Source organism: Carassius carassius, chromosome 12, assembly GCF_963082965.1.
Source record: "Carassius carassius chromosome 12, fCarCar2.1, whole genome shotgun sequence".
Classification (NCBI taxonomy): domain Eukaryota; kingdom Metazoa; phylum Chordata; class Actinopteri; order Cypriniformes; family Cyprinidae; genus Carassius; species Carassius carassius.
In genome coordinates this window covers 2652372-2669672 of record NC_081766.1, presented here as the reverse complement: position 1 = coordinate 2669672, position 17301 = coordinate 2652372, and the positions used below count along the sequence as shown (strand labels likewise).

Genomic DNA, 17301 nt, shown 5'->3' with positions numbered 1-17301 from the left:
GTCAATGTAGGAACACTGCAGTGAACAGGTCTGAATTATACATGAGTTGAGAGCACTTTGCCTTAAACACAAGAAGTAGAGAGTCCACACTGGAGCAAAAGACACATCCACAGAAAGAGATATTGTGTTGCAATACTAGCATACTGTGCATCTACTGGTTGGTTTAGTAATACAAATTGTTTAACATACTTATAAATTTCAAACAATAGAACCCTATGCTATCACATGACACTATTTGTGAAATCATAAGTGTTATTTTGCATTTCTTTATACAATTTTGTATGCAAAAGTCATAACGTTTGGCAGATCAGAAAATATATTGTTATTTAAGATTACTCATACTGTGACATGAGATTTAGGTCATACCCCAACCTAGAGCAAATATAGTACATTTACATACAGGTGCATTGATGCATTTGACAGATTTAATCCAAAATCACTTACAGAGCATTTAAGGTTATTTATTTATTTATTGCTTGCTTGCTTTCTTGCCAGTAATCTGAGTAGTATGCTATTCTGAATATACAAATATCCTTTGCAAGGACTTCCCATCTGTAACTAAACTAAAAACCCTGAAATACACCTTCTGGAATTGAAAATAGATAAATAAATAAATAAATAAATAAATAACAAATAATAAAAGAGAATAAAATAAAATTTAATGGATGAATAAATAGGAAACTTGACATTAAATGAAATTAATGAAAAAAGACTAAATTAAATGAAATAAATGATAGAATTTAATTAAATAAAATACAAACAAACAAACGAATGAAAAGAAAAATAATGCAATAATAAAATAATAGAAATTCAGAAATTAAGTAGCCATAAAGACAGCACACATCTGAGCATGCACACACACACACACACACACACACACACAATCCACTTCTCCAGCTTGCTGTCTAGACTCCTTCCATGGGCTTATTGCAATACCTTTCAAAATTAAGTATGAAATTGAGAAAAAGTATATCAAAAAGGAAGAGAAAATAAGAGTGAACGAGCCTCAGGGAAAGGGAGACACATTCTTGATCACTTCCTCATTCCTTCGCTCATTCATGCCCTGGTCTGCAGTGATAGGGCAAGAGGCATTATGGGAAGACATTCATTAACCATACAGACACGCGTGCCCTGTGGCCGATAAGCTGAGACTCTTGGATTCTGCCTGTAATAGTGAAGTCGAGCCGCCAGCCTGCTCTGACTCTATTTACAATAGCTAATCTAAATGTACAGCAGTCCTCGACACGCGCTGCTGCCCAGGCCCCAGACACCAGATGCTGTATGATATATGTTTTTTATCTCAGCCTAGAAAATCCAACATCTATTCACTGAGCCATTCATCTCCACGTCTGACCAAATCACTGCGGTTTTTCATCTGAAAAATGAATGTGGCAGTCAGGCGGAAAAGCTTCCTGGGGTAATGATACTATATGTGTGTTTCTTCTTCAGGAGGCATACATTCAGATGGCGAGTAAATTACAGAAGAAAGCAGGATTAGGTTTCTGATTGGTTCTGTATGACACAAATAGGTTATTGGTCCCCTCTTGACCTTTGACCTTTTGAAAGATACAGTAGTTCAGAAATTACATATTTTTGTCGGCCAAAATCTGGAAATGGTTCTAAATGGTTTAGTTACTTGCCTGAAAAACGCAGTCTGATCACAAAATCAGCCAAGAAAGAGATCAGAAATCATGGTCTATGTCACTTCCGGTGCATTAGTCACATTCAAAATATATTGTTATATAAGATTACTCATACCATGGTATGAGATTTTGTCATATTGCCCACCCTACAGAAAAAATAGTACATCTATATACATTTGCATTCGTGCATTTGGCAGATGTTTTGATCAAAAATGATTTACAAAGAATTCAAGATTATATTTTGCCAGTAATGAGTAGTTTCTCATATGCAACACAGAATACATCAGTAAAGCCTACTTGTTACTTTTTTTAACTGTCTTGAAGAAGGTGGTTACTTATAAGTGTCTAAATGGGACTACAGAGGTTATTATATGAAGTGGCTGAATGGGAAGGAATGAAAATAAGGTGAAGTCATCCGAATACAAAAGTCATACTAGAGGTGAGGCATTAAGTTTCAGATATTATCAGGAAACGTAAATGGGATAATTTTTCATGATTTTCATGTTGACTAAACAAATTATGTATTTAAACTATGTACTACATTATGGCATTAAAAATAACACATTTTGCACTAAGCAGCAGTCAGCCTTGATTAAAATGGATTCTAGGAAGCAGCCCATAATGTGAGCGCTCAGAAACTCATGTTAGCTGCATGTTTTACCCAGGAGGGCTGAAAGCATGTACAGTGAGAGGATTGAGAGCATCTTTGAGTCTCTGGAGGGTTTTTCTCAGAGGGAGAGAAATAACATACTGTGTTTAATCCACTTACACATCTGAGTCTAAACACACACACACACACACAAAGTATATAAACTCCAGACACACCACAGAAAAATGAATCACATTTAATTAGATCAGGCAATTAAAGTTGAGACTTATATATACTTTTTAGCCTATATACAGTAAACATTTTTTAAAGTTTGGGGACAGTAAGATTGTCAAAAAAATATTTTTTTAGAAAATAACACTTTTATTCAGCAAGGATGCATTAAATTGATCAAATGCACATTTATGTGACATTTATAATGTTACAAAAGGGACTTTTGTAACATTTTTTGTAACAGTTCAGACAGGGATCTTACTGACCCCAAACTATAATAGCTTTATTGCCAGATATATACACATTCATGCTAATAACAAGCAATACTATGTCAGTATCCCGAACGACCCCCCTATTTGATTATTTTATATATATACACACAAATACATATACACTACTTACCTCTCTCATTCAGCACAAATCCAAATATTCTATAATTTTCCATATTTGCAATGTAACGTACCTGAATGCTAAACTATTATTTATTATGCAAATTATAAGCTTTGTACTTCAGTTCCAATGGCAACACAGAGGCGGGTGTGCTGATGTTTGGTTCACCATATTTTATTTCAATAAAGTGCCAACTGTGCTGTCAAGTTAGCAATGCTGGATCTGATGTGTTTTGTGTGTTTTGTGTGTGTGTGTGTTTTGTGTGTGTTTTGTGTGTGTGTGTGTGTGTGTGTGTGTGTGTGTGTGTTTTGTGTGTGTGTGTGTGTGTGTGTGTGTGTGTGTGTGTGTGTGTGTGTGTGTGTGTTTTGTGTGTGTGTTTTGTGTGTTGTGTGTTGTGTGTGTGTGTGTGTGTGTGTGTGCCCATGCCCGCACAATCATTTCAACTATTTCCTTATAGCAGCAGAATCAACTTTAAACACTTATTGTCTTTTAAATAAAAAATCACTGTATAAACTTCTGCTTTTATTTGTGTACACTTACAATGAAAACAAAACATTGTGCTTTTGTAAAATAAAGAAAACAAATAATATGTTGCTTTCTGCCATTTGAGTTTCCTTTCTGTGAACAAATTAAGCCTGTCAATGAAAATGAACTGAAACTCAGCATATAAAATATATATGTTTTTACCCTTGTTTATCTGTAAACTAAATCATATATTTCAAGAATTTATTCCTTGTATGTTAACATGTACTGCCGATTATATATATTTAACAGAATGTAATAATTTTTTTTTTTTTTCTTTTACATCTAGGTGAAATTTGTCTTTAATTTGTACTAGTCTCTGTTCAAAATAAAAGTAAAGAAACCGAACATAGTTTTTTTTTTTTTCTGCTGTACCGAAATCGTATCGGTCTGTGACCCCTGAACTGAGGTACATACCGAACTGTGACATCTGTGTACCATTCCATCCCTAATATGTATATATATACAGTTGTGGCCAAAAGTTTTGAGAATTACATAAATATTGGAAATTGAAAAAAGTTGCTGCTTAAGTTTTTATAATAGCAATTTGCATATACTCCAGAATGTTATGAAGAGTGATCAGATGAATTGCATAGTCCTTCTTTGCCATGAAAATTTACTTAAACCCAAAAAAACCTTTCAACTGCATTTCATTGCTGTCATTAAAGGACCTGCTGAGATCATTTCAGTAATCGTCTTGTTAACTCAGGTGAGAATGTTGACGAGCACAAGGCTGGAGATCATTATGTCAGGCTGATTGGGTTAGAATGGCAGACTTGACATGTTAAAAGGAGGGTGATGCTTGAAATCATTGTTCTTCCATTGTTAACCATGGTGACCTGCAAAGAAACGCGTGCAGCCATCATTGCATTGCATAAAAATGGCTTCACAGGCAAGGATATTGTGGCTACTAAGATTGCACCTAAATCAACAATTTATAGGATCATCAAGAACTTCAAGGAAAGAGGTTCAATTCTTGTAAAGAAGGCTTCGGGGCGTCCAAGAAAGTCCAGCAAGCGCCAGGATGGTCTCCTAAAGAGGATTCAGCTGCGGGATCGGAGTGCCACCAGTGCAGAGCTTGCTCAGGAATGGCAGCAGGAAGATGTGAGCGCATCTGCACGCACAGTGAGGCCAAGACTTTTGGAAGATGGCCTGGTGTCAAGAAGGGCAGCAAAGAAGCCACTTCTCTCCAAAAAAACATCAGGGACAGATTGATCTTCTGCAGAAAGTATAGTGAATGGACTGCTGAGGACTGGGGCAAAGTCATATTCTCTGATGAAGCCCCTTTCCGATTGTTTGGGGCATCTGGAAAAAGGCTTGTCCAGAGAAGAAAAGGTGAGCGCAACCATCAGTCCAGTGTCATGCCAACAGTAAAGCATCCTGACACCATTCATGTGTGGGGTTGCTTCTCATCCAAGGGAGTGGGCTCACTCACAATTCTGCCCAAAAACACAGCCATGAATAAAGAATGGTACCAAAACACCCTCCAACAGCAACTTCTTCCAACAATCCAACAACAGTTTGGTGAAGAACAATGCATTTTCCAGCACGATGGAGCACTGTGCCATAAGGCAAAAGTGATAACTAAGTGGCTCGGGGACCAGAATGTTGAAATTTTGGGTCCATGGCCTGGAAACTCCCCAGATCTTAATCCCATTGAGAACTTGTGGTCAATCCTCAAGAGGCGGGTGGACAAACAAAAACCCACTAATTCTGACAAACTCCAAGAAGTGATTATGAAAGAATGGGTTGCTATCAGTCAGGATTTGGCCCAGAAGTTGATTGAGAGCATGCCCAGTCGAATTGCAGAGGTCCTGAAAAAGAAGGGCCAACACTGCAAATACTGACACTTTGCATAAATGTCATGTAATTGTCGATAAAAGCCTTTGAAACGTATGAAGTGCTTGTAATTATATTTCAGTACATCACAGAAACAACTGAAACAAAGATCTAAAAGCAGTTTAGCAGCAAACTTTTTCAAAACTAATATTTATGTAATTCTCAATACTTTTGGCCACATATATATAAACATATACACAAACACACACACTTTATTGCATGTTCTGAACGAGCATCCCTGACTATTCTTTATGTATATGTTTAAACCCTCCAGCTATGTGTCTACTGATGTTAGTGTATCCTCAACTTCCTGCTATCCTAATAGATTTATGTTAGCACCGAGCAACAGAGACAGAGACACACACACAACAGTGCATCAGCATTTGTTTACAGATGATTCACTGCATGTGTAGTTCAGATGCCACGGCATGCTTTGATTTATCACCAATATCTTCAACCTCCCTGAGAAGATAATAAGTCACATAAGAATAATAATTCAAAAGATTTTCCATGCAGTGATCTCCTTCCCTGCTGTTTCCAACATGTAACTGCAAAACATCTTACTACCTTAATATAAACTGTATTGAGAGTTTCAGAAACTATCAAAATGCTAATCTGTCCATCATAATCTGTGTTGTCAGAGACTGCCAAAAATGTTTAATGTCTTCACACACTGACGGTAGTTTCCATGTCCATCCAGTATGTGCGTGTGCAGTTCCAGTAAGATCAATGACGTCCTTTAGGATGTGTTACTGAATATGGATGGTCTGTTTCTGTATGCGCACCACACACTAATAATACAAGATGTCAAGCACTCAGTGTAGAAGCTCTCCAGAGACCACAGCCTGCATCTCTTCCAGCCTCCGTTTTCCACTTTATTTACTTACCGTGTTCAGTGGCATGTTCCTTTTTCCTGACAGATTCAGATAGGACTATCACAGTTATTCCCTTTTGGTTGGCATTTAATTGTTAAATTAAATAACTATGGTTCATGTATGTTTAATTAGCTCATATCTATTACAGCATAAGCTTAATTCACACAGACCTCAAGTCTTTTTTCACATTTAACTTTTTCACTTAATATTACACTGAATGACATGAAAAAAAATATTTTTAACTAATAAAGGTCATTTAATGAAATAGTGTCTTTTCCATTTTAAGAGTGACTCTTAATGTAATTTTTATTCTATTTTAAGCATTCTATTAGAAAAAAATCTAAGTGTTAATAAATTGCATTATGCCATTTCTAATGCATTTTAAAATGTGCTACAGTCATGCAGTGTCACACGATCCTTTAGAAATCTTTATAAAATGCTGATTTGCTGCTCAAAAAATATTTCTGATTATTATCCGTTGAAAACAGCTGTGCTGCTTCAGAATTTTTGTGGAAATCATTTTATGAATTCTTGATGAACAGAAAGTTTAAAAGTACATTGAAAATAGAATCTTTTGTAAATGTTTTAATGTCACTTTTGATCATTTTAATGCATCCTTTCTATATGTATTAATTTCTTTAAAAAAAAAACTCACTATCCCTGAACTTTTAAAGTAATGAAGGCCTACAACAGCAACATAAATGTCACCCTTTTCAAAGAATGACTTGTATAGTACCTTATTTGTAGGTCAATATGTGATTGAATTGAACAGTGATTGTGATTATCTCACATAATTGCAGTTAGATCAAACAATTGAAATCAGATGATTCTGAGAGACCAAGTTCTCTGACCTTGCACTACGGATGTGAAACTGCTCTTTCCTCCTGCATCTGTTTATGTAATTCTCCTCTCTTTCTGCCCTCTCTGCCATCTTACATTCTCTCCATCTTTCACTCGTTCTCTGATCTCCAGAGGGACGTGTGACATCATCACAAACCTTCTGTACCCACAGAGACTGAGCGAAAACAACAGCAATAACGTCCATTACACAACACAACAAACAAACTGATATCAGCATCACATCAACTAGAACACTATAAAAATGTAATTATGAAATCTTAAAGTCAGCATGCATTAAAATTTGAGCCTTGACATTCCAATGTCAAGTATGGGAAATATTTGAAATATTTTAAAATAAAAAAAATGAAATTATTTCTGAAATAATCATTTTACAATTGATACATAATTATTTTAATTGATAGGCTCAATAAAACTTCAGGTTTGCTGATATAGGATTTGCTTCCATGTGTTTGCAGGGGATTTTGAGAACGTGGTTGAAGAGATTAGTTAGCAAAGTTGACAAACTTCACTTACAGTACATTAACTTTAAGAAGCTGAACTCTTTAAGATCAGCTTTTGTGTAAAAAAAAGAGCATATGGGGTCAGACCGACATAAGAGTGAATATACAGCAGCTGAATTTTCATTTTCGTGTGAACCATCCAAATGTTTTTGTATCAGGGGTGTGTTTGAGTGCGTGTGTGGTGTCTGGTTCTTTCATGTCTGTTTGAGAGATGTACAAAGAGCACAGCTGCTTTGGCACATCTCTAAACCTGAACGTTTACACACACACACACACACACACACTTTTATGTCCACTGCCATCACCCCGTCTCATCTCATCTACACCAAACAGCCCAGAGCCGAGCAACAACACACTTACTCATATAGTTTTATCACACACTTCAGTAGAGAGGAAAGTGTGGAAAACTCAATGAAAGAAGACAAAAAAAACAGAAAAAAAACACAGAAAAACGGGAAAATCACTTAACCGATATTAGACTCTGATGAAGTCCTCACTATCTGTCACAGAAAAGAATCACAAATAAGATCTATTTGATTTCTTTTAAGATGTTTCCCGAGGAAAAATGTACTGTATTCTCATGTACTGTATCTCAAACATAATATCTAAAAATTGTAATATCTCAAACAACTCAACTGTTGCACCAAGACAACAAAATTAAAAGGAGAAACTAAATCTCCAGCTTCTCAGATGTTTCTCCTGAGAAAAAGACTCTCACGCGTCTCCTCCAGACAGGGCTGGACTGGGACAAAAAATCAGCCCGTGCATTTTTGCCCAGACCGGCCCACTATATGATCATAAACACCACCCATCTTTGCACGCCCTTAATTATATGCATACCAACTCCTATTCATTAAAACCACTAAAGCCATGTAATGAGTGAGTATAGGAACGAGTGAGAGTTAACAGATGAAATAAGTCAAAATTGTATATTTATTAATACAGTTGAACTGTACTCCAGAGTGGTGAATCCTAAAACAAGCTATAAGCAGCTCTGGCATAGCAATACCAGTGTTTCTTACAGGATTTTTGTTAAAACTATGGTGGTGTGTCCTCGGTCCTTCTAGGGGGGTTCGGGGGCATGCCCCCCCGTGAGAAAATTTTGTGCATTTTAATGTTAAATTCATTAATCTGGTGCACTTTAAGAGTTCAAAATTAAAAGCTCCAACCCATATTCAGTGTGCAAATTAAACAAAGAAAAATTCAAACCTCTTTTAGTTACAGTGTCTATTTACATTACACCTATACATAATAATAGTTATAATATTAATCCAATGACAGTAATAGCCATATTTTGTAAAACAAATGCACAAAAAAATAAAGGAAACTTTCTTAATTAGTTGTACCAATTTCTATACTTGAAAGAGATAAGCACATGATCTTTTATTTTGACGCAAACTGCATCAAGCTTTTATTTTGGCGGAAAACATGGTTTACAAACGCCTCTTATTAAATTTCTAGTGAATTGCGGTAATCGTCAACTATGCAGATGTGGAAATAATCTACACTCATGACATGGCCTAAGTGTTTTGAAAGTAGTTATGCTTACCGCAGGCTCTACACTTTCCTGTCGGGTCTCGGGGCTAATCACCTGTCTTTTTGGTGTGGGTGTGTGTGTTGGGATGGTGACAGCTCACCACGTCTGCCTGTTTGTGTTTTCCCCGCCTCCCTTGTTCCCCGTTGTTAACCATAATTGCTCGCCACCTGTTCTCTATGTCCTTCTTATTTTTTCCCCTTTATTATTCCCTGTGTTTCTCTGTCTATTGTCAGACTGTTGTTATTCGTTCCAATAGCTCCGATCATCTAGCAGTTCTTTGTACTCACCCTGTCGTGTCTTGTCCTCAGGCTCCAGTGTGTTTGGCTTATTTCTCTGCTCTAGTTCTTACAAGCCCAGAGCTCCTAGTAGCTTCAGCTGTTCATCCTGTCACTACGAGTGAATCCTGTGAAACGTGACTCATCTGCTGTTCATCCTGTCACTACAAGTGAATCCTGTGAAACGTGGCTCATCTGCTGTTCATCCTGTCACTACGAGTGAATCCTGTGAAACGTGACTCATCTGCTGTTCATCCTGTCACTACGAGTGAATCCTGTGAAACGTGACTCATCTGCTGTTCATCCTGTCACTGCGAGTGAAACCTGTGGAGCGTGACTCTTTCTTCTCTGTCTCCGCTTTGTGAATAAAGCCTTGAGTTTACCCGCACCTGAATCCAGCCTGCTTTCTCCTGACAGAACAGTCTGACCATATTATGGATTCAGCGGGATCTGGTCCGCTTCGCGCGGCTCTCGCTCAACAGGGAGTGTTGATCGGGCAGCATGCCACTCAGCTCAACACCACCGCGCTGGATGTGGAGGTTCTCAGTGCCCGAGTCTCCGAACTCCTCACGCGGGTGGACGATCTTCAGCAAGAGGCAACGAGCCGGGGTCCCGTTCCTCACAGCGGTATGTCACACGAGTCCGAACCCCATGCCAACAATCCGCCGGTCTACGATGGCGATCCTAACGCCTGTCAAGCGTTTCTCTCCCAATGCTCGCTGGTGTTTTCTCTGCAGCCCCGGCGTTACGCTAATGAAGAGACCAAGGTGGCTTACGTCCTTACACTCCTCTCGGGCCGTGCCCGCGAATGGGGTATCGCCGTTTGGAGATCGCGGGCTCCCTGTTGTGCCACTTTCGCGGTTTTCAGTCAAGAGATGGACAAATTGTTTGATCGCTCTGCTCAGGGTGATGAGGCGGCGGCCCAGTTATCACGACTGTCTCAGGGGAGGAGCTCCGTGACTGACTATGCTATCCAGTTCCAGACTTTAGCTGCGGCATGCGGCTGGAATGAGAGCGCGCTGCGCGTTCGTTTTCTTGAGGGGTTGGATTTCGCCATTTCGGATGAACTCGCGGCCATAGAGCTCCCGCGGGAATTGGATAGGCTCATTAGTCTCGCGCTCCGCATTGAGGGCCGTCTCAGCCGGCGCCGCAAACAACGGCAAACACCCGCCCCGTGGCGCCACCTAGAGTTCTCTTCAGCCAGTTTAGCCAGCCAACAGCCCTCGGAGGAGGAGCCCATGCAGTTGGGTCGTCTACGGCTTACACCACGGCAGAAGCAGGAGCATCTGTTGTCGGGGGCGTGTCTATACTGCGGCAAGGGAGGCCACTTCGCCCTTCAGTGCCCATTAAAGGGCCAGGGTCCACCAGTGAGGCGGAGCGTCCAGGTGGGCACGGTTCTCAGCTCAAGCTCTCCTGCAACACGCACTCAGCTGCCGTTCCAACTCTCCTTCCAGAGTCATTCACACACTGGACTCGCCCTTGTGGACTCAGGGGCTGAGGGGAACTTCCTTGATGCTGCCTCTGCTCAACGTTGGAAGATCCCGCTTGTTCCTTTGGCTAGCCCCGTTTCAGCATGGTCATTAGCTGGCCGTCCCCTTACCACCATCACCCACGTCACTCCCAAGATAGACCTCCATATTGCTGGCAGTCATCATGAGCGGATTGAACTGTTTATTATTGATTCCCCTAAGGCTCCTTTAGTTCTGGGACACCCATGGTTGCACAAGCACAATCCCCACATTGATTGGGTCTATAATTCTGTTTTAGCCTGGAGTCAGTCTTGTCACGTGTCATGTTTGGGTGCTGCTTTTTGTCCTGTCTCTGTGTCTTGTGTTCCTCAGGAGGATCCCTCTGACCTGACTGGTGTTCCGGCGGAGTACCATGATCTTCGGGCGGTCTTCAGTAGGGCCCAGGCCACCTCGCTTCCTCCGCATCGCCCCTACGACTGTGCCATTGATCTCCTCCCGGGCTCTTCTCCGCCTAAGGGTCGTTTATATTCCCTTTCAGGTCCAGAGAGAGAGGCCATGGACAAGTACATACGTGAGTCACTTCAGGCTGGGCTCATCCGCCATTCCTCCTCTCCCGCTGGTGCAGGGTTTTTCTTTGTTCAGAAGAAGGACGGCTCCCTGCGCCCTTGTATTGATTACAGAGGTTTGAATGACATTACTATCAAGAACAGGTACCCCCTACCTTTAATGTCTTCTGCTTTTGAATTGTTACAGGGAGCTCGGGTCTTCACCAAGTTAGACCTGCGCAACGCCTACCACTTGGTGCGCATTCGGGAGGGGGATGAGTGGAAGACGGCATTTAACACCCCTTCGGGACACTACGAGTACTTGGTTCTTCCGTTTGGTCTGACCAATGCTCCAGCCGTTTTCCAGGGACTCGTCAACAGCGTGTTGGGTGACATGATTAATCAATTTGTCTTTGTGTATTTGGATGATATTTTGATTTTTTCTTCTTCTCTCCAATTACACACCCAGCATGTCAGACGGGTTCTCCAGCGGTTACTAGAGAACCAGTTGTTTGTCAAGGCGGAGAAGTGCGAATTCCACGCTGAGTCTGTTATGTTCCTTGGCCATATTATTTCTACGGAGGGGATCAAGCCTGATCCCGCTAAGATTGAAGCTGTTGCCCAGTGGCCGGTCCCTGACTCCCGGAAGGCTCTGCAGCGTTTCCTGGGTTTTGCCAACTTCTACCGGCGTTACATCCGGAATTTTGGTCAGATCGCTGCACCGCTGACAGCCTTAACCTCCACTAAGGTGTCTTTCAGGTGGAACCGGGAAGCGCAGGTAGCCTTTGACATTTTAAAGTCCCGTTTTGTCTCTGCACCTATTCTGATGGTTCCAGATCCGGAGGCCCAGTTCATTGTCGAGGTTGATGCTTCTGACGTTGGGGTTGGCGCAGTTCTATCTCAGCGTTCCCTCCATGATGGGAAGGTTCATCCTTGTGCATTCTTCTCTCGTCGTCTCAGCCGTGCAGAACGTAACTATGACATCGGCAACAGAGAGCTGCTGGCGGTACGATTGGCCTTGGGTGAGTGGCGTCATTGGTTGGAGGGGTCAGCGCAGCCCTTCTTGGTCTGGACGGATCACAAGAACCTAGAATACATCCGTTCGGTCAAGAGGCTGAGCTCGCGTCAGGCCCGCTGGGCGCTCTTCTTTGCCAGATTCAATTTCACCCTCTCGTACCGGCCGGGATCAAAGAACACCAAGCCTGATGCCCTCTCTCGCCTGTTCGGTGCTCCGGGGGGGGAGTTTGCGGCCGAGGCCATCCTTCCTGAGGGGGTGGTGGTCGGGGCTCTTTCGTGGGGTATCGAGCAGCGAGTTGAGGAGGCCGGTCGAGGGGTGCAGGTGCCGGGAGAAGGTCCGGCGGGCAGGTTGCTGGTGCCGGCTGCGCTGCGCTCTGAGGTCCTTGAGTGGGGTCACTCATCCAGGTTAGTCTGCCATCCAGGTATTCGGAGAACGTTGTCTGCCATCCGACAGCGTTTTTGGTGGCCTACTATGGCCGCAGATGTTAGACAGTTTGTGTTGGCCTGCCCCACATGTGCCCAAAGTAAGCCTGTCAATCGCCCTCCTGATGGTCTACTGCATCCTCTCCCTATCCCTTCCCGTCCTTGGTCACACATTGCCCTTGATTTTGTCTCTGGGCTTCCTCCGTCGAAGGGAAACACTGTAATTCTCACGGTGGTGGATCGCTTTTCCAAAGCGGTTCATTTTATTCCCCTGCCCAAGCTACCCTCCGCCCGGGAGACCGCCCAACTGGTGGTGGATCACGTCTTCCGTCTCCACGGGTTACCGGTGGATGTGGTTTCTGATAGGGGTCCCCAGTTCGTCTCCCGGTTCTGGAGGGAATTTTGTAGACAGATTGGGGCCTCTGCTAGTCTGTCATCTGGTTTTCATCCTCAGACCAATGGGCAGTGTGAGCGGGCCAACCAGGATCTAGGAAGAATGCTCCGCTGTCTAGCATCCAACAATCCGAGTTCCTGGTGTCAGCAGCTCTCCTGGGCAGAATACGCCCATAACACCCTTCCTGCGGCCGCGTCAGGTATGTCCCCTTTTGAGTGTGCTGTTGGTTATAATCCACCTCTGTTCCCATCACAGGAACCCGACGCAGCGGTTCCATCCGCCCTGGCTTTCGTCCAGCGCTGCCGTCGCACCTGGGAGAGAGTCAGGAGGATTTTGGTCCAAGCCTCTGACAGAACCAAGGCTGCAGCTGATCGTCGCCGGTCCTCTCCTCCTACCTATGTGTGTGGTCAACGGGTTTGGCTCTCTACCAAGGATCTGCCTCTCCGGGCGCCTTCTCGTAAGCTGGCACCCAGATTCATTGGGCCTTTCCGCATCACCAAGGTGGTTAGTCCGGTGGCGATCAGGTTCAAGCTCCCTCCTACTCTTGGTCGGGTTCACCCAGTGTTTCATGTTTCCAGGGTCAAGCCTGTGTTCTCTTCCCCCCTTAATCCTGCTTGCAGTCGCCCCACCCCCCCACCCCCTCGTCTTGTGGATGGATCTCCTACCTATACGGTTAAGAGATTACTCGATGAGCGGCGCCGCGGCAGGGGGTTTCAGTATCTTGTGGACTGGGAGGGGTATGGTCCAGAGGAGAGGTGTTGGGTGCCGTCCCGGGACATTCTGGACCGCTCGTTGATTGAGGACTTCCGGCGGCATCGAGGTAGGCCCCTTCCTAGAGCGCCAGGTGACGCTCCTGGGAGGGGGGGTACTGTCGGGTCTCGGGGCTAATCACCTGTCTTTTTGGTGTGGGTGTGTGTGTTGGGATGGTGACAGCTCACCACGTCTGCCTGTTTGTTTTCCCCGCCTCCCTTGTTCCCCGTTGTTAACCATAATTGCTCGCCACCTGTTCTCTATGTCCTTCTAATTTTTTCCCCTTTATTATTCCCTGTGTTTCTCTGTCTATTGTCAGACTGTTGTTATTCGTTCCAATAGCTCCGATCATCTAGCAGTTCTTTGTACTCACCCTGTCGTGTCTTGTCCTCAGGCTCCAGTGTGTTTGGCTTATTTCTCTGCTCTAGTTCTTACAAGCCCAGAGCTCCTAGTAGCTTCAGCTGTTCATCCTGTCACTACGAGTGAATCCTGTGAAACGTGACTCATCTGCTGTTCATCCTGTCACTACGAGTGAATCCTGTGAAACGTGACTCATCTGCTGTTCATCCTGTCACTACGAGTGAATCCTGTGAAACGTGACTCATCTGCTGTTCATCCTGTCACTGCGAGTGAAACCTGTGGAGCGTGACTCTTTCTTCTCTGTCTCCGCTTTGTGAATAAAGCCTTGAGTTTACCCGCACCTGAATCCAGCCTGCTTTCTCCTGACACTTTCCCATCTCTCTCCTGATCCTCCGTCCTCACTATTATCATCTGCCACAGGAGCTGATGAAGGTCAGAAAACATATATTTTGACACCGTTTACAGTGTCTGCTTTAAGGGCCTGGTTCTATTTTTTCACGCTATTTATCTGCACATTCCTTGCGTTTCTTCTCCATCTTTTTTTACAGATACACACTGACACTGCTGCCGCTCGCTCACTCGTTTAGAGTTGTGATTGGGCCAGCCCAGTGTCAATCAAGAAAAGAGCCAATGGGCCGCTGATCTACGTGTTTCATGGGCTGGTCTGTCAGAAAAAAAAAACTAACACTGACTTTGACCAATGCATTACACCGGCACAAACCCAGCGCCGCCAATTAAGCAAAACAAAACAAAACGAATGGGCCGCCGATGTACAAATTTTATGGGCCATTTAAAAAAAAAAAAAAAAAAAAGTGTGAGTATGAGATATCGGCCCAAAAAGCACGTCGGCCCACCGGGCAAATGCCCGGTATGCCCAATGGCCAGTCCAGCCATGCCTCCAGAGTTTCATAAGAGATCTCAACAATGTCTCAAACTGTGATCAGATTTACAGATATGTTATATCTCAAATGTAATATCTAAAAAGATTTATATCTCAGATACCTCCATTGCTTTTCCTAGACAACAATGTGAATAAATGTAGAACAAATTGGCAATATTCTGGTTCTCAGATGTGTCTCCTCTTTCAGAAGAGATCTCAACAATGTCTCATACTGTGCTCAGATTTGCAAAAATATCTAACAAAATATTGAAAAAATTGTGTCCTAAAATATCTTAATTGTTTCTCCTAGATAACAATGATATTAAATTTAGAACACTTTTCTGAGATGTTTCTCCTGAAAAAACGAATCTTTCAGTTGAGATCTCAACAATATCTCAAACTATGCTCATTTTGCAAGGAAACATTACATTGCAAACAGAATCTCCAAAATGTTCATATTTCAAATACTGAACCTCATTACTTTCTCCTAGACAACGAGATTGAATGGAGAACCAATTGAGACTTCTCCCCATATTCTCAGATGTTTCTTTCCCGAGAGAAAGACTCCAGTAATCTCACACGTATCTCTTTTAGTTTAAGATCTCAACAATTCCCAGATACATCATATTGTGAACATAATATCTAAAAAATTGTATATCTAAAAAAGCCTCAATTGTTTCTCCCAGACAACAATGATATTTAATGGAGAACAAACTGAGACTTTTCTCAGTTCCTGCTTCTCAGTAAACACACATGTGTCTCCTCTAGAGTTTCAGAAGAGATTTCAACAATGTCTCAAACTATGCTCATTTTGCAGAGATACATTATATCGCAAACAGAATTTCTAAACATGTAATTATCTCAAGTACCTCAATAGTTTCTGCTAGACACCAATGAGATTCAATTGGGAACAAACTGAGAACTTTCTCTTGACTCTCAGATATCCCTGTTCTTAGTGTAAAACTTCAGTTACAGTATCTCACATGTGTTTGAGTTTCAAACGATATCTCAACAATGTCTCAAACTGTGCTCAGACTTCCACATACATTATATCTCAAGCATAATGTCTAAAAATTCAAATACCTCTATAGTTTCTCCTAGTCAAGATTAAATGGAGAAAAAAAATGTTTCTCAGATATTTCTCCTAAGAAAAAGACTCCAATAATCTCAATTGTCTCCTCTAGAGCTTCAGAAGAGATCTCAACAATGTCTCAAACTGTGCTCAGATTTACAAAAAAATACAGAGCTTAAACATAATATCGAAAATTGTTAACCTCAATTGTTTCTCCTAGATAACAATGAGTTTAAATGGAGCACAAATTGTGACTTTTCTGAAGTCGTCTCCTTTTCAGATGTATCCGTCTTAAAGAAAAACTTCAGTAACCTCGCACATATCTCCTCTAGAGTTTCAGATCAGATCTCAACAATGTCTCAAAATGTGCTCAGGTTTTCAGATACATTATATCTTAAACATAATACTTCAATTGCTTTCCTAGGCTACAAGAGAATTTTCTTAAGAAGTCTCCTGCTTCTTAAATATTTCTCTCCTGAAAGAAAGCCTCCAGTAATCTCAAGTGTCTCCTCTAGAGTCAATATGAACTCAATCGAGGATCTGAGTTGAAGTATATCTCTATATTTTTAGCGTGACAACTACTTAAACACAAAAACTGAAAACATTAAGTCTCCCGAGCTATTAAAGAACAAGCTCTGAGAAATAAAGTTTTCTTCTCGTGCAGGATGTAGACAAATTTTATCCTGAAAAGATAAACGTTATTGAATGTAGCAGACAATATCTCAATCCAACAGACACCAACTGGGAACCTTAATTTAGCTGGTCAATAAAACTCAGGTAATATCAGCAAATAGATTCAGGTTAATATAATTCAGTTTCATTCAATTCAATTATCCTACTTGGATATTCGGTTTGTGAACCAATTTTTATAATATTAGCATTGCAATTGCATTGTCGTGCATTCGTGAAAACATAAAAATGGAAAGTTAAAAACATACCACCATCTTGTTGAGGGAGACCCAGCAGTCGGAGGGGAAATCTTGCAGCATGGGCACCAGAAACTGCAGGCATCCGTCCCAGTGACACAGCAACAGCATCATCGCTATCAGGTTAATAATCCGCATCACTGCGCTCGCCAGGTCATACGTCATGTGGAAGATCTGCAAGGGGAGAATCACAACACGACATT

At 42.0% G+C, this 17301-nt stretch overlaps 1 protein-coding gene across 1 annotated transcript in view; it reads right to left on the bottom strand.

Moving 5' to 3' along the window:
• LOC132154469 (potassium/sodium hyperpolarization-activated cyclic nucleotide-gated channel 2-like) overlaps positions 1-17301 on the bottom strand; it is a 64465-nt gene that overhangs the window by 27730 nt on the left and 19434 nt on the right. The window contains exon 3 of the mRNA XM_059563033.1: positions 17111-17272. Coding sequence (XP_059419016.1) covers positions 17111-17272 — 162 coding nt within the window. The remainder of the gene's footprint in view (positions 1-17110; positions 17273-17301) is intronic.